The sequence below is a fragment of the Trachurus trachurus genome (assembly GCF_905171665.1).
Source record: "Trachurus trachurus genome assembly, chromosome: 21".
Taxonomy (NCBI): Eukaryota; Metazoa; Chordata; class Actinopteri; order Carangiformes; family Carangidae; genus Trachurus; species Trachurus trachurus.
In genome coordinates this window covers 18,593,011-18,611,653 of record NC_139899.1, presented here as the reverse complement: position 1 = coordinate 18,611,653, position 18,643 = coordinate 18,593,011, and the positions used below count along the sequence as shown (strand labels likewise).

The 18,643-nt window shown below is 39.4% G+C and overlaps 1 protein-coding gene and 1 long non-coding RNA gene across 2 annotated transcripts; one reads left to right on the top strand and one right to left on the bottom strand.

The window, feature by feature from the left end:
- Window positions 1–635: 635 nt before the first annotated feature.
- LOC311004815 (nectin-4) lies at window positions 636–8,405 on the top strand (the record flags this gene model as incomplete). Its single annotated transcript, XM_083996984.1, has 6 exons — window positions 636–987; window positions 1,089–1,391; window positions 3,650–3,749; window positions 6,279–6,412; window positions 7,829–7,958; window positions 8,036–8,405. 6 exons carry the CDS (start codon window positions 636–638, stop codon window positions 8,127–8,129), a joined length of 1,113 nt encoding a protein of 370 aa, XP_083853110.1. The 3' UTR covers window positions 8,130–8,405.
- A 7,128-nt stretch (window positions 8,406–15,533) lies between these two features.
- Window positions 15,534–18,104, bottom strand: LOC311004483. The gene is made up of 4 exons (XR_014596310.1): window positions 17,909–18,104; window positions 17,494–17,580; window positions 16,937–17,236; window positions 15,534–16,349 (listed from the first exon to the last, which is right to left on the bottom strand). It is a non-coding gene; the product is annotated as an uncharacterized lncRNA (long non-coding RNA).
- Between the last annotated feature and the right edge of the window lie 539 nt (window positions 18,105–18,643).

Here is an 18,643-nt window from a genome sequence, read left to right as displayed (position 1 = left end):
ATCATCCGTCAATCATACGTCTGAGACACACACACACACACACACACACACACACACACACACACCGAGCTCGGTCTCGCCCCAGACATTGAATATCCCACCGCTCGATAACGACCAATCAAATTTGTTTTCTTTACTCGGGTAAACTAGTGCAACAACTCGTGGAAACTCGTAGAAGGAGGCGCAACAAACAGGACAAACGGCCGTTTCTGAACACCTTTAAAGAGTTACACTTATTAACTGATTGCAATAATTCAAGGAATGGGTTTACGGGAAATGTACATAATTTAAAAAAATACACTGTGGTAATGAGCTCAGTGGTGGTTACAGCCATATGGTTCTTGTAGATATTTCTGTACATGTTCATCCTCCTGTGTTCCAGTTGTGGTTGTGCATTTATTAACCATTAATAGCAGACCCTCCTTTGTATCTGTGAAGCAAGGAAAAACATTGAAGACCTTGTCGAGCTGAAATTACCAGTCATGTTTGTGATTACCAACTCAACTCAACTTTACCAGTTCATGAAAAATAAATGGGCTAGGAAGGCTCCACAATGTCAACAAAAATCTACAGACAATAATAATTATAGTTAATGCACATGTGGCTTTTGCCTTATAAGGGACTGATGGGTTGTTATGCCTCTTACAGCTAAGGTGATAGGAGGAGACCAGACTGTGGTGATTACAGAGACCACAGTTTTACCCTGCAAACTCATCGACGGCACTGAGGACCTCACCCAGATCTCATGGCAGAGGAAGACAAGAGGAAAACCTAAGAATGACAATTTTTATACAATTCTGACTGAAGGCGGACCAAAGTACGTCAATGGAAAAGATGATCGATTTAAATTTGCTGGAAACTTGGCTGAGAAGGATGGATCTCTCAAGTTATCTAACGTCACATTGCTGGATGAAGGCGTCTACACCTGCATCTTCACTTTGTTCCCTTCTGGAAATCAGCACGCTGAGATAAATCTAAATATCCTCGGTATACTGCAACATCTTCAGTGAGTGATTGTGAGAGAAGTGTTTTTGTTTTGACCCTCTTGCTTACATGTTGATGTTTATTTGTGTGCAATAATCCCTTAGTGCCTCCGGACACACACGTGGAAGCTAATGTTCCTGTTGTGGGGGATGAAGAGGTTTCCTTAGCTACCTGCACAGCTGCTGGGTCCAAGCCTGCTGCCGTGGTGACGTGGAAAACTGATTCTCTGGTAGAAGAAGTGAGAGCAACAAACGACCCCATGCTAAATGTCAACGATACGACCACCACAGTGAGCTCACTGTGGGGGGTTCCTACCAGAGAAATCAACGGTGGTCAAGTCCAGTGTGTTATCACTACTCCGGCGCTACCCAAAGAGAAAACACTGCCTGTCACCATACAAGTCCACTGTGAGTATAAAAATAGTTACTTTTCCACATGGTTTTGTTCTGAAGCAGCAAAACAGACCATATCAGGGGAGTCACATGGTCCAAGTGAATACAGACCTTCCTTATAAGGCGCGTTCCAGAATAAACACAGATGAGACAATTTACAATTTAGCAAAGTAACGTCATTAACCAAAAGTGCAGCAGAGAACAAACGGTCAGAGATATTTTGGACATTACCACTGCACTGCTCCACCGTTTATTTTTGTAAAGAAATCATCACAACAAGGAAAAAGTGTTTGTTTCTGTGGCCGGGGAGAAGGCGCTCTGCGCTAGCTTAGTAATGTCTTTCCAGGATGTTTCAGAGTTCGGCTGTCTGAGGTGAGTGATAACATGCAAAAACACAAAGTTTATACGGTTTATACCGGTTTATACTGTAAAGTTTATGAGTTCAGTGGTGTGTCATAAGGATTTGAGTCATGTACCATAGATATTTGATTGTTTTTTGAGTGTTTATTGTGGTTGAAAAAATTGCCCTCATACTTTAGTGTTGTTAGATTGCATTGCTGAAGACTTAGACATAGCTTTGCCGGTTTCTGCAACTTTGCATTGCAGAAACATTACAAATGGATGTCTGTTGTGTGTCACATTGCACGTGACACACGAAGATGGTATGAAAGACTGTTTGAACAGTGGTCAGAGGGTCGGGATTGAGATTAACTTGTAGAAACCAGACTGGAATTTCATTTTAAACAGTCTCAAAATGTTGTCGAGGTCTGATTTGCATTTCATGTGTTTGTTTTTTTCTGTCAAAATTTTCTAGATATAATGTCATGGATGTGCCAAAAACTAATTTGGGCTTGAAGCTTCTACAAGGCCTTGGTTTCAATTCGACCTTTTGCCTGTTGGGTTCTGGATTCCTGCTTGTTCTTGGCTGGAGTGATTTGCCTGTTTGGGCTGCTTCTCTGATGTTGCCTCACCATCCTTTGTCCCACTTGCAATGTCGACATTGAGACGGGGTTGGGACAGGGTTGCTCCACAATGAATATGAAATCATTTTTGTGTCATCACTGCAGCATTGTACAAGTACTGTAGTATTGCAAAACTGTAACACTACTTTGCTGAGGACACACTGCATAGTGAACAGGACTGTTTTCATTCCCGTTTATATATTTAAACTCAGTCTAGGCAGAGTAATGTTTCTTTACTCATATTGGGTGAAAGGTTGTTCCTGTTCTATGTCAACACAACTGGAAAATGTGGATTTTTATGTGAAAGTGTTAATACCAGAGCTCACCCACGCTGCTAAGTAGCACACAAGCAACGATTTGTGAGTCCCACCCATACAGTTGTCACCAAAATAATTCTGAGGAACGTCTCACACCCACTTATGTAGAAATGTCTGAAGGGAGATGATGCTTGGGAGGTAACCTTTTAAACCACAGTAACAAACACTGGGCTCTGTTTAGATGTGTCCTGGCCCAGATACTGAGCCCTAAGCCTTTGTGTAAGGTACTTTTATGTTTGCTGGATGTGTTTCATTTTTAAGCTGTATTCATTTTTATGTCCTCCAGCACAATATGTTAGCAGTTGAACAGCACCTGGGCGGTGACAGGTGTGTCTTTATCTTTGTGCTCTGAGGCCTTATAACAGGAACAGACAACAATTGTGGTTTCAGTTGTGTTTACTGCAGTGCTGATCAGCTGTTTGTACAGTCGTTGGAGGTCTTAACTGGCTTTCTGATCCGTCTAAAGATGGTTTAGTTTGTTTGCTGCATTTACAGTGCCTGTCTGGGAAATGGTCTGCCACGCAAGAGGTGTGGCAGTTAATGTCAGTTACATTTTGGCAGCTGCTGTGAAGCAGATACAGTATCAACATGGTCTCCAGGCATCAACCTTGAAAGCATCACAGATACAGTTTCACTCATCTGTTGTTACTAGGTTACGGAAACATACTTGTGTGATGTGTAACCTTCACCTTGATCTGTTAAAACCCTTTCAGTGTGCTGAGGAACAGGAGCCTTGAGAGCTCAACTGTAAATAATAACTGTTTTAGTGAATGGATGTTGGATATACATGTATCAGTTGTAATGCACAATTATGTTATTTCTGTAGCAGCTGAACAGAGTCTAACAAGTTCAAGTTAAAACAAAGAGGCCCATAGTTTTATTATCAGCTTGTATCGCGCAGATCCAAATACTGTGTTTATTGTGATACTGTAATAGTACCAGTACTTTCTCAGCTACAGCAATGACTGTGATTCTCTCTCTCTGTTTCTTGCAGATCCACCTGGAGAAGTAACCGTTAATTACACCTCCCAAAACTCAGTTGATTGTGTGGCTGAATCCAACCCACCTTCAAAATTGACCTGGTCAACAGTCAGGTACAGTCGTCACAATATCGAAATTTCTTGGAAAACAGACAAGGCTTTTTTGTCATTCAAAGTGAAGCCACATGAATTTGCATGATTTTGAATGTGCTCTAATGTTGCTTTGTTGTAATAGTTTCTTCAACGTGTCTTTTTCAAGTTATCTTAAAATTTTGGCCGAGTAGGTTTAGTTCACCTTTTTTATGATGACAAGACAAACACTGTCCAATGTTGATGCAGCCTCTGGGGTAATAAAAGACTACCACTGGTGCATGGTCTGATAAAACCTGTATAAACACAGACTTGACTAACATTCACAAATAAAGGCTAGGTGGAATAACTTAGGGCACACACACATATTCTCCTTACACATATTTTCACTCACACATTTATACTTTTTACTCACACATTAATACATTTTTATCTTATAAATGTATTTTCACTCTCATAAGTATGAATGTATGTAAGAGAAGAATGTATGTATGTGTGAATGAAACGGAGGGCAGGTAATTTATGTTTACATACTCCAATACAGTAGGTGGCGCTATGCAGGGTTCGTTGTAACTCTGAATGGCTGAGAAGCTGAAACAGAATCATGTTCAGGTCTTGTCGGTGAACATAAGCATGGAGGGCACTTCAGGATGCCACTGGTGTCTTGTGAAACATTTTAATGTTGGCGTCGGACCCATTACCATCCTTAATTCATCTGCATCTGTCCGGTCACACGGTGCTACTTCAGAGCGCCGTCAGTTAAATCCCTTCCATTGAGGAATGTCCTGATTAATTCAACTCCACGTTGTGTTTCGCTGCTTATTCAGAGTCTATAGAAATTAAACTCTACATCGTGTTTTCGCTGCTCCCACCCGCTGTTTGGAAAGAAAGCCAACAGGGGATCGGGTTGCCGATCGGCATAAACCTTTCACAGATGTTTAGTAGAAAACTTTAATCTTATCAGGTAAATAATCGCGATTCACGATAATAAAGGTTTCCATAACAGCCTGTCACGTACAAAATAATTGGGGCTTCGCTTTGCAGTTGCTCAATTAACACTGTTAAAAAAAAAAGGCTGATGTCATCCTCGCTGGTACTTCCTGTAAACCGCACCAAAAAAGAAAACAGGATAACCTTGAATATCATCATTGGCATAAAAATACAAAACTAGGATAAGCTGAGCAAGTCTTGCACATGTATTTCCTGGTTTGAGAGTGACTTCCTGTTTAAGGATGAGCTTATCAGTGAAAGCAAAGAAAGATGAGAGCAAATACGTAGATACAGTATGTAAACGTCACAGTATATCAATGTAAGAGTTAGAGTGTATGTGAGTGAAACTAAAGAATGCACGTGTGTAAGTGTAAATGCATGTATACATGTATGTGAAAGGAGAATGTATGTGTGAGAAGTATGTATATGTATGTATGTGAGTGAGAATATATGAACGTGAAAGGAGAATGAATGAATGCGAGTGAGAATGAGAATATATGGAAGGAGAATATATGAAAGTGGATGGAGAATATATGTGTGTAAGAGTGAGAATATATATGTGTGTGGCAGGAGAATATGTGCGTGAGAGTAAGAATATATGCATGTAAGGGTGAGAATATACTGTATGTGTATGGAGAATATATGTGTGTGAGAATGCTATAATGAATTATGTCTTGTATGGCCCCTCATAGCTTACCTCTGTCATTTATCCATTAATTCAACCTATTACATCTTGTTATTCATCTTTTAATTTTTCAGTGTAATTTTAATTTTCCCAGGTTGTTTTTAAACTATAAAAACTGGTGCAAGTGACTCATAAATGAGAGTCATGAACAGGAAGCCGGGAGTCCCCTGCCGTAGATTTTGGAAAGTACCGGGAAAGACAAGTCCTAGAGTCAAAGAGAGTATAAAAACAGGCGTCCTTCTTGTCCAGTGTCTTTGCAAATGCACTCATTCAAATCCAAAGGCTGATGATTCAGAGCCATCTGCTGCCAGCCACTACAATATGGAACAGGCATTTTCAGTATCAACCACCTTACTGAGCAGATGGTTTAAAAATATGTTAACATCCTCCCCTGCCAAAAAAAAAAAAAACAGTTGCCTTTCATGAGGTTCTTTTAACTTTGTGTTGCTATTAGAAACAGATCTTCTGTGATCCTCACCTCATTGTTGAACGTTCAAACAGTCTTAACCTATGAGCCTTCATGTGACGGTAGAAGCAACTGCAGGACTGTCACAGCTCATCCAGAGGCAGAGTGATGTGTTGAGTTAGGATTCAACAGCACAACATGCGGGAATGGGAATTCACATTGCTGATGCCGCACACACAAGTAGTGTCCACACACAAGTTTGTTGATTATTAAGTTCAGTGACTTGAACAGCCCTGCCTGTGGGAGGATAAGGGGTTTTCCAGACTAAGCAGCCATTTGGAAAATTGTGTGGAGGAGACCGTTTTAGAGCGAGGATATTGAGTAGAGGAAAGAATGACCTGTCAATGTTTGTTTCTGCTCTGTTGCTGCCAGTTTAGTCTGGTTACTGAACTGTCTTGTTTTTCTGCTTCAGGCCTGACCAGTCATCATCTGCAGCTCCTGTACAGGGCTCAACACTGGACATTGCTAGCAAGGATGGCCTCTACAAATGTGAGGCATCTAATCAACATGGGAGTGGCCGTGTTTACCTCCATCTGCACAATTCAGGTGATGTGCTAACTGCATGTGTTTGTGGGTTTCTCAGAAAGTTGTCCACGTTTTTGCACTTACTATAACCTTTTTGTGTGTTTTCAGCCCATTATGGATGTTTGTTTCGTTCTAACCCAGGCCCATAAATAATTAATTGTTTGAGGAGATAAGCTTGGATATTAACTGCTGGAGTAGAAGTGCTGTTCTGGTTGCACTGAAAGATCAATTCACTCAATCACTAAAGAATTCTCCCATTTAGTGATAGAAATGGCTCTGCCTGCAGCTGACAGAGCCATGGAGACGGTTGCTACACAACGCAGCCATTTTACAAAAAATGCTGTGTCTACTGTACAACGGATCTAGACAAAGCTTACTAAACGCTTATAAATGTTGCATGTCATGCGGCCGTGGTTATTTCTCAGGCTATTTTCTAATTCAGGGCCTGTCAGGACATGAAAAAAAAGGCCTACTAAGGCACTAACTGCATGGTTTGATGGAAGTTAACCAAATATAATGTGAAACGTGAGACAAGATGCATTGAAATGGCCGGTAAATACCAGCACTTGTACATGTTACTACAATATTTCAACATACCAGAAACGTATGAAGAGACCTTCTTTATAGCTGACGCTTTTGGCTGTTGTAGCAGAGTGCATGTGAGGACAGATAAGGGAAGCATTTCCACTGAGGTGAGACAGATCAAACTTCCTGTTCCCTGGTAGACTACTAAAGAGGTTTAATGGCACTGAGCCACCACGGATAAATACGTGGAGGCTAGTAGCTCACCAGGAGGTTGGGAGAATGTAATCTGTACAATGGATGAATATTTCAAACTTAAAACTTCACAGCTGCACTCAGTAAATATAATCAAAATTGCAACTAAGTCAAAAACATGGACATACTGTCAGTTTGACAAACTATGAGTTTCAGCAGTGACTGCAACTCGGCTGATTTCAGAACAGATATATAAACTTTTCACCAAAAAGGAAACATGTTGCCATGGACGCAGTGATAACAGTGATATCACGTATCTGTGTGTTCGATTGACTGAATCATGACACAAAAAGTGACGCAACTACTGTGATGTGCTTTTCAGATGTTTTTGTTGAAAGATTCAAGTTTTCAGATATTAATATTTTGTTGTTTTTGTTAAACTATTCAACTATCAACTTACAACTTTATCACTGAGTTGGAGGCATGTCTCCAGCCACCTATTGCACAAAAGTCCAAGACTCTGTTTTGGTCTCCAACTCTTGAGGGAAATCTTTTGTCATTACCGTAGATGTTGCACCAGTGAGTTACTACTGGTGATGAGCAGGTAATTGGGATAATCACAGTGCTGTTGTACTGGACTGCATCACTGTTTGATATACTGGCACTGCAGCCATTTATTTCTCAATAACTATATTCCTCTTTCTGGCGTTCTCCTTACAGGGTCCTGCACAGCTTGGAAGACCCTATTTTCCATTTTGTTTATCCTGAACGTCGTCGGTATTTCAGCATTTTGCTACATTTACAAATCCAAGGATTGGGACTTTGATCTACCCAGGAGGAAATTGCAAAGGTAAGGTACTGCTTATAATTGTCCTGAGTATTACATGTATTTTTTTGTAATATATTAACTGATGGTTTATTGTTTAGAAATGAAGGCACAGAAGCGGAGAGGCGGGAAGGCCGACTCCGAACATGTTCAGATGAATCTGAAACGCCGAGTGTTGCTGAAGCCGCAACATAGGTAGAAATGCATGCGTACTAATTTTAGTGAACTTCGATTTGGCTCTTTCATTTCATAAATATTTCATTATGTCCCTTAACTCATTGAGTGCCATTGACGTATATGTCAATCAAAATCCAACGCTTGAGTGCCATTGATGTGCATACGTCAAACGCAGTTTTCTGCGGTCCGGGGCGCTGTCGCGCACACTCAGTAATTTTGGGGCTTCTGGGATGCGTAGAACGAAGAAGAACGTAGATCAGAGCAAGAAGTGAAGAAGAAGAACGCAAGTGCGATCGGTACGGAGATGAAAAAGTTGGAAAAAGTTTCTATTTCTAGAGAAAAACGACGGGCAGAGCCTGGAACAAGTGATCGGAGGAGGCAGGAAAGCTAAACTGATCTAGATGATCAGCACCAAAATGCCGAAGCGAAAGCGGATCGCAGAGTCAGTTTCACCGGTTGCTGTCTGAAACCGATGTGACGACGAACCGAGAGATCAGCGCGGTGCGTCGCTGCCGCGGCCGCGTCCAGCAGAGAGGCTGAAGACGCCACAACGTCTCCCTCCCTACTTCAGAGATGAGGGGATGCAGCAGGAGGAGAAGTAGGAGAGGGGCAGGGAGGGGGGAGGAGGGGGGGGGGGGTTAGGAGCGGGTGAGGGGGAAGCAACTACAGGGGAAGTAGGAGAGCAGGTATCACTCTGCAGAGTAGGACTCCTACTTGTTGTATTTTAGTTGTTTGTTTATTTTTTGTTTGTTTTTTTTGTACAATGAAAAAACACGTGAAATGAAATTTTCAGATGTCTTACATGTTTTTGAAGCCAAAACTAAAACGGATAAATCACTGTTTTTCTTGAGAGACTCTCTTTCACAAAAATGCATTTTTCTCAGCTTTCTAGAAAAAAAGTGGTGTTTTTGGTGCAACCAGGCTCTATTCAACTTAAGATAAATCAAGAATGGAACAAGGTACAAACAAACAAATATTTCCCTAGTTAAATAGAGAGTCTCCTCTTTCCTTTGAGCTATTTGGTGTTTTCAGAGTCATAGTACAAAATATTCTGTGGGTCTTGAAATATTACTCAAAATGCCCCGAAACGCTGGCACATGGCACTGACCATTTTATAAAAGGGCTGGCACTCAATGAGTTAAATAACAATTGGAGGTTATGACAAAGTTTCAGCAGTTTTTTGTCAGTTGTATTTTTTTTTTTATAATGATCTTTAACAAATCTGCTGATGCTCCTAAAAAATCTTTGGGAGCTCATTTGATATGATGTCTCCTTGTAATGAGGTGTTTTGGATTGTCTTGCTTAGGGATTGACGTGATCGATGGAACAACATCATCGAGTGTTACACTGCTGCACCTCAAATAGGCATTATCCTGCATACGGTATGCTGCAACAGATGCAATAATCCATGTGGTGTATGTCAGTTGAAATCCCACGGCTGTTAGTTAAAATTTGCATTTTGGGTGTGCCTTGTCTTGCTGCAGTTAGAGTTCCAGTAAGGTCCAGTTTATACACTTGTTGCTATTTTTAACAAATGTATTACTTTAACCCCTTAAACCCACTCACCCGATGTCAGGCCCAGCATGTGTTGGAGGCAGTTGCAACCCACAGACCAATGTGTTTGAGAGGTTAAAGGAAACTCTGGGCAGCTGATTCCTGGATGTGTTCCTGCCAACAGCTTTATCAGAGCATGCATGTTTTTTGTGCAGCACACAAGAAATCCCCCCCACCACCACACCTCAGTGCATGGTCAAGAAATCACTTAATGTTTCAATTTATTTATAAAAATTGAGCTTTTACTACTCAAAATTTTATGTAATGAAAGTCTGATAATATTGCACTTGTCTAAGTGAACACATGCAAATAGAAGTACACTAAAGAAGGAATAAGCTAAAAACAGAAATTTCAACACTAATACAAATTGGTTTGCTGTTTTTAATATCCATGATAATTCTGTGTTAACAACATTGGCTGTTGAGAGATACTTGTGCCTTTGCGTCAGATTTTAAAGTCTGTTTCTTAAGGGAAAAGACAACCTATGAAACAAAGTTAAAACGAATTCTAAACAAGGCAACAACAAAACAAAAAAAAGAAAAAGTTACATTGCTTTAATTTGGTCCAGTTTAAGTCTCTGGACCACAGGCTTCAGCATAACGACAGCTCAGGCATGAGGAATCCCAGGGACTTGTTTCAGAAACATATGCCACCAGAACACTTGTGTCTAAAAGATGCCCCCGACAACCCTTAGCCCCCTTACCGCCCCCCCCACCCTCTTATCTTACACTAACACCTGTGCACTATGAGAATGCTGAAGGTGTGGCGATGGGAACATATTACAGTGTGCCTCCCTCTGAGCTGGTCTGAAACCTGCCAAAGTTCCTGTATAAAATACAGATTTGTTTTTCTTTTCTTTTCTTTTCTTTCATTTTAGTCGCTCACCTGCTGGTCATTTCTTTGTGCCTTATCTTTGCAGTAGTTATTTTTTGTTAGAACAGTATCTGCAAAATCATCATTGTAGATGTTATTAGTCTACACAGTGGAATAACTGAACGCAGACTGAAGTCAGCAAGAATGGTATTTCATGTTGATGTTTACAGTATGACATGTTTGAGGTTACTGAAGGTTAATATGAATAATATGAAGATTTGTTTTATAGTTAGTCTTGTTACGGTTTATACTGCTGGAAGCATCCAGGTAGAAGTGTCTTGTTCCACTACAGTGTCTTTACTGTTGCTTGCTATCATAAGACGATATGTTAAATTATTACTGGTATGTATTAGCAACGTTTTTGGCTAGTATAGCTACTGTTAGCAGATAATTACACTCAGTCTTACTTACTTACTGTTGTTTAATTCATTTCAAGCTAAGAACATTACGGTACGATTAGAGTGAGGATATATCCTCCAGGGATCATATTTCAATCTGATGTTGTTTGTTACCCAAGATGACACATCAAAACAGTTTTGGATATCTAAACAATTTTTCATTCCACTTCCTCCACATTCAGAGGAGGCTGTGTCATTTATCCTCCAGGGACCATTGATGTATAATTTCCAGCATTTCAGTTGTATAGTTTTTTTTTTGTGTGTGTACTGTTCTGTCAGTTAAGGGTGTGGGGTTTTGAGCAGATTACTGATTCTTTCAATCCTCCTTCATCAACACCTACATGTTACAGTTACATACAATAGTACACCTCTCCCTTTAAAGCTCCTCCAGACGTTCAGCTGCTCAAATCCATAAAGCTGCATTACCAGGGTGAAAACAAAAAGATGGATTCTGAAATATCTCATTTTCTTGTCCTGTGCACAAACATGAGCGCCCCCTGTTGCTGATTGACTTTAAATGTGTAGCGTCTGACCCACTAAATTTTATTATTAGCTTATTTCCCTTATATTAGAGAGCAAGCGAGTGCTATGTAGGAACACTGATCAAACAGCCAGTGGACCATGAGTAGCCTACATATTCATTTGAATTAGCCAAAAATAAGTTCTTATTCCTCCTTAAATATATACACATGAAAACCATCACTCTCTAACAGTCCAGATCACATTCATCTCTTTCCGATGAAGATAAAGTGCCAATAGTGTTTTTTCCCAAAAGTTGACAGTGAAGCTCATGATGTGCCACTTAAGCACTAATTATGATCCAAAACTCCACAAGCAACCTTTAATTTCAAAACATAAACAATCAAGAGAAAATTAGAAATTCAAAATGAAAATATTTGACAATAAATTAAATCTGTTTCCCACACCCCACTATTAAAATGAAAGACACTCCCCATCTTGGTGAAAAAAGTAACATTACAATATTTTTTTGTATTGCAGCCTAAAATATGTTACTCTGAAGTCTTAAATTAGGGATTTGTGCCTCATCACCTCATCTGACGAGGTTAGGTTTTCACGTATTTCTATTTATTGGTTGGTTTGAAATAGTCCTGGAGGAAGTTGTAAATTTGGATGTTTAACGTAAGCTTGTCAGCTGGCTTTTTCTTACCTCCTCTTAGTTATTCAAAGCCAGCCTATTTGAAGAAGTTTGAATTAAAAATGAAGAGGGTTCAGATAATTTGTATGATTATAAAATAAATGTAAATGTAAATTTGCATTAAAAAAAAACACCTGAACTCAGTTTTGGCAATATGGGATTGATGCTTATAGTTGTACTGTAATTTATAGGTTTGAAAAGGAAGAAAGAAATAAGTCTAGCTTTACCTCATCTCATACAGTACAAGCCAGCGCTGACCCATCCAAAATTATGACTGAAGTCCTATGTGTTATTATGATAACATTTTTGGTAGATATTTTGTGTTATCATTTTTGGATAAAGACATGTTTTTATTATCTTCTTTTCTATTTTATGTTTTATGTTATTTTATTTTATTTATCTTTTATTTATTTGCTCCTATAATGTTGTTTGTAGTGCTTATCTTTTCATTCTTTGCCTTTTTAATCTGGTTTGAGTTTAATAAATATCCCAAATACCTCAACCTCTCTGCACTCAAATATCTTATGCATTTACAGTGTCTACTCACACAAAGCCTTGATACCTAATCTGCAGTGTTAAACTGATTAGAATAGTTGGAATAGTTTCCCACCATTTCCCACACAGTGTTTCAGATATTCAGGGGCTGGTTTGTCCAATCCTTTTATTTATTAAACAGTCTTGGTTTTGACCACGGGAACTACGGTATAACAGTCATCACAAGACGAGTCCCGTGGAATCAGTCTTAAGACTTAAGACCAGACTTAAAACATGCAAACTCTTGCAACATGCCAGGAAGTATGACTTGGCTTTAACTCTGTTTCAGTCTTATGATGTGAAATAAATATAATTTTATGCCACTCTTGCTCCAGAGTGCTGCTAGTGGTTAAAAACCTTTAATGGGTGCCTGAAGCTGTGGGATTTCAAAGAAAGTAACAAGGACATTAGAATGAGCATTATGGGACGTGTAGTATAAGTTGTTTTGGGGTGAAACTAAAGCACAGGTACATCTCAATTTTGACTTCATCTGTTTGTTTTGTAATCATCTGTCCCCTGAATCCCTCGACTTTATGGAAGCATAATACCGAATTAACCATCATCACAAAGAGTCTGAGCTCTACTGAATATACATGAACCCATTAACCTCAGCTGTTTGTCTCCAACTTATGAACTAAAGAAATTAAGACATGCAATGTTTTTCGTACTGATTTTAATTAAAAACAAGAGTGAACATGTCATATAACGGAGAGTTCACATTTCATATTCTAAATTGACCTAAACTGACAGTGTGTTGAGTTCAGGTACCACCCATTTCACACCAGCTCAGCCAGATACATTGTGGTTTTCCTGAGTGATCGTGGTTATTTTAGGCATTTATGACAGTTAAGACCACAACTGACAGAGCTACAATATGTTCTCTGGAGGCCTGAAGGCTGCTATCATAAAACAATATTTGCTGGCAGTGTTTGATTTTCCCATCTATAATTCATCTCTTGTTCTCCGGTCTGCCTCCACACAAGAAAGTAGGGGAGAGTCGGGTAAAATGTACCACTTTTCATATTCAGGAAGACAATTATAGTTTTGTTGCGCACTAATATATCTTCATATATTTCAGGATGTTGTGCATCACTGCAAACAAATAGAATGAGTGTAAACATAACTGTTCTGTTATGTCCAGGTTTCTAGGGAACACAAACTGCTCGAACCTGCTGTGAGGTTTGCAATTACATCTTATCCTGGGAAGAATCCCTCATCTTTCTCTTTGAATGTAAATATTGGCTCACCATAAACAGCTTTGAATGTTTTCAGGACTGTACTGTAATCATAAACATCCAGAATCCTGCTTTAATAATTTGGACATATACAGACAAATACACTCATTAAGTTCCTCCCCACAGCTGAAACAGTAGGCTACATGCTCGGTTTACTACCTCATGTTGTAGCTCGTAGATGCCACAGCTCATGTATAAAACTAATTTGTATATATCTTTTGGTCTGAACACAATTCTCATGAAACTTATGATCGACTGAATTCACTTTCAAGAGGGAAAATTTGATTTTTGGACATAAATGTCGAACCACTGTGGTTCTTACCTTCACAGACTCCATGAAATTATGTTTTCCTCCTAAATATTTGGTCACATGCTTTCTTATGGTTCTTAGCAACAAGTGGCGAATCAAATTGCTCCTATGCTCAATTTACCTCTCCCCTACTAGATTATTATCACAATAATCACTAAGCCGGTGCATATTCTCATTTTTCCAGGTTATAGTATTTCAAAGGAGGTTAAATTGAAAGCCCTTGTGAACGCCCACACAAGAGGTTAAATAGTGAGTCTCCACACCAGATAGTTGGACCAGTCCCAGCCTGGTCAGATGCTACAAGAACTGATGAAGCCTCTTGGATGAGAGGTGAAATGTCTTCCTAGACAAATAACTAAGTCCAGTTGCTTTCAATTTAAACTCCTTTGAAACACAATAATCACTGATAATTCAACTGGAAATGAGCAGAAACTGGAGCTCTGCTTAGACCAGTGATATATGTTAAACTAGATGTCTTATGATGCATTTACTATAACCTCAGGCAAACATCAGATGCAGCTTTAAAGGAGCTATTTGTCAGTTTTGATAGTATCACTACATAAACTAACCAACACTCACTTTAACATCTGCTTACTTACAAGTCAAGAAGAAACATTGTGATTTCAGCATCAAACTTCATTTACGTAGAAGGGAAGAAAGCAGCTCTCTGGTTCTGGTTATCCGAGGGTGCTAACAAGCTAGCGACTTTCGGAGGCCAGGTGATGAAAATAATAACTCAAGCAAACCTGCAAACAGCTCCTTTAAATGAGATTTATATGACACATGATTAATGAGGTGTTCAGAAATGCCCGAGTAAGGAAAACGAATTTGATCGGTCATTATCGAACAGGCGGGATATTCAATGCTTGGGGCGAGGCCGAGCTCGGTGTGTGTGTGTGTGTGTATCCCGGATTTACTCGAAAATTGAATTTTGCACATCGTCTGATACAGTAGATGAGTTATTACACTAATGTTAGGACCCACAGTGGGCTCAAATTCTATTTTCTTTTCTGTACAGCTTTAAAGAGGACCTATGTGACAACTATGTGAAGGTTAAATATAAATGATTTGTAACTTGTTAAGAGGAAGAATGGAGGCTCTCTGCCTTCCTCCTAGCGTCTTGGCTGAAAACCAACCCGGCAAGATGAGAGTCTCCGACCCGGTGTCCCAGCTCTTGTCTTTGTAGCACCGCAACCGAACACGCCCCATAACGTATAATCTCTTGTATATGTCCGATAAGACTTAACAAATATACCCATCGTACCGCATATGATAAATAACGTTATCCACCGTTCGCTTTCTCGCTGGCTTTATTGAAAACAAATGCACATATTAGACTCATGAACTTACACTGATTCGCACTAAGCACTGCACTTTGCACCTAAACTGTACATGATGTCGCTGGGCACTGTCCTTTGTAATTTGTAATTTATACTGGCCCCTGTTATTCTGTATTTCTCATGTGGTGTTTGTATTGTATGTATTAGAGAGCAAACCAAGACAAATTCCTTGTTACTTGTTGACATGGCAATACATTTTCTGACTGACTGTCTGAGGAGGGTTAGCAAAACAGCTGTAAAGCGACCGGACTTGCAGTATTTCCCTTTAATGTGTAGGCAGGTAGGTGTGTGTTTTGTTTTTACACATTTACCACAGAGTTCCAGTTCTCATATCCTGTTGGCATCTTCCTTCCCTTTCAGCACAAATATCATTGAGCTGTGGGCTTGAAATGCTGAGGTGTCTGACGTCTTTGTTGTCGTCTGACATCAATTTCTAGGCAGTTCTCGTAGATGTCCTCTGGTTGCTCTTGCTATTGAATGAACAAGAATGGAGAAGAAATTACTGTTACGAATTAAGCATTGAATGTCACAGCTTTCTCAAATGCAGAGTTGGTATAATGATAATTTGTATTTACCATTTCTGCAGTGCGAGACTGGTTGCTGTTCCTGCAAAGGCAAGTGACATTTTGTATATATTATAATCTTGCATTATAACAACATTAGCCACATGACCTATAGGCATATGTCAACAAATGACTGTGAGCAACTTACTCTGCTTGCTGATTGTAGATTCTTCGCAAGATGACCCAAGCAATTATAAAGATCAGGATACAAGCAGATGGTACAGCAGCTGCTATAGCGATTACTGACTTACTCCAGTTTTCAGGTCCTTCATTCACTGGGAAATAAAATAAAAAAAAATAAAAAAAAGACATAAGTTATTTTACTAGATGAAATGTATCTTTATTCAACATGCAGTAAAATTCAACATGTGTGTAGGCTACACTGACTGGTTTATGAAGGGTGTGGTGCTATCATGCATTTTGGTTTCTCAAAATACACACAGCAATTACATGTAGCCCACAACGCCTAGTTATACAATGCAACATGAAGGTCACTGTTGGTCATTTCATCTGGAAATTTAAGGATGTTTTCAAGTTTGAACAGGCTCTTGTAAAGTCATCAAGGCCGTCAATCTACAGTCTGAACTACCCTCAGAGATTCTGCCGTTGGACAGTATGCAAATGTCAGGGGTTGACTGAGCTGCTAAGATAAATAAGTCTGTTGGTGGTGGTTTTACTCTGTATTATCAAGGTGTGTTCACTGTTTGTACAGGTAGTATGCAGAATTGTAAATGCCTCTGTCATCTTCAATAAATGTACATTCACTCCATTTTGTCTATGTCACATCCTGTTGACTTCCTCTTTGTAACTGTTGCCAAACATGCTTGTGTTTAGTCTAATCTTTTCATTCAGGGCACATTACCTGTAATTATCAACTCCCAATTATGTTCCTTTGTTCCCTCAGAAGTTGTAAACTGGCAGCTGTAGTTTCCTGTGTGAGATGTGTTGGCTCTCTCTATGACCAGTGCGTACAGCTCATCCCCAGAGAGGGAGATATTAATCCCCAACTCTTTAGCTTTGCCACTCGGTGCTAGGGTTGACGGTGGTTTGAAGGAGATCAGGCGACTGTCATTCATTTTCCATGTCAGCTGGCGGAGTGAGCCATTTGAATTACAGGGCAGGATCACTCTGCTACCAACCACCTGAGAAACGGTGGTCCCCTCTGAGAGTGAAAGAGAAAGGTTCAATGGTTTGATATTTGGCTGTTTAACATATTGGGAAATATTTGCTTTCTTTCTGAGTTAAACAAGATTTTTTTTAAAAATCAACACTGAAAAACAAAAAAAGAACAAAAAAAAAGCATAAAAACAACAGTCTGGAGTTAATAGTCAAAAAAGCAAGTTAGCATAGTATTTCCCAAAATGTCACACTGTCCCTATTTCTCATACTCATTGTCAGAGAAATGGATATTAACTTTACCTGCCGGTGAGAAAATCCAGAACATGCAACATATCAGACCAAATATCCTGTTGGTGTCCAAATATCTTGCAAAACCCTCCATGGCACCTAATAACAGATATATTTTAATGTCAAACATAATTTTAAATGGGGGGTTACAACATTTTAACCAGGAAATAGAGTATGAATGAAAATATTCTAAAGGCAATTGATCCTTTTCTGAAGTATATTAATTTCAATGAATCTATCTGAGCACGGTATAGCTCCTCTGAGAATCACACCCCAACATAATAAAGACTGTAACATAACATTTGTCACAAGTAGTAAAGTAAGTAGAAGGAAAAAATCTTAGAAGTAAATACAAAAACACCAGAAAAAGTGTCAGAAAAGGAGCAGTTTCTCTCCTTCCCTGACCCAAACACCAGCTGTTACTTACCGGTAGCGAGTATCAGGGGTCGCTTCCTTTCAAGTTTCTCAACTCTGAGCTACATCTTTACTTTCAAAATGGTCAAAATGGCATATATATATATACCTATATATTGTAAAAGAAAATCTAACCTCACATCTACGGTATGTGTGTTATCATGTACTAACTATCTTAAGGAAATGCCTGACCTCTATACACCTACATAGGTTATAACTAACTGTTTCCATACAGGAAGTGAAGACATAGTGTGGTGGCCATGTAGGTGAAGTGGGTTTTTTTTTTTGTTTGTTTGGTTGTTCGTTGTTGCAGAATAAGTTGTCTACTGAGTCACTACTCAGATCCCCCTCTGATTGCATTCATTGCCTGAATTTGATCACGTCCACCAGAGTGTGAGAGGCCTTAAATCACATTCAACACATGATTCTCAGTGTGTATCAGGTAATATCTATCCCTGTCCCCTGAGAATGAAAATGCAAACTGAGTAAGTGAAACTGAGCTCCTGTCAGCCCATATCATATTCTCACGTTTCTTTTCTGAAGTCACTACTACTAGTCTATATCCAGAGGTTCAAAATGTGGCATTGTCTACAAAGGTTGCTCCGTCTGGTTAGGTGAGTTATGGATGAATAATCATAACACAGCAAGCCACACAGTGGAGTTACTGTTTGCAAGTTCCACTTCCCCAGTGTGTGTGAACTCACAGTCACGTTCCTAAGATTCAAAGACTAATAAAGACTTTCTTTCG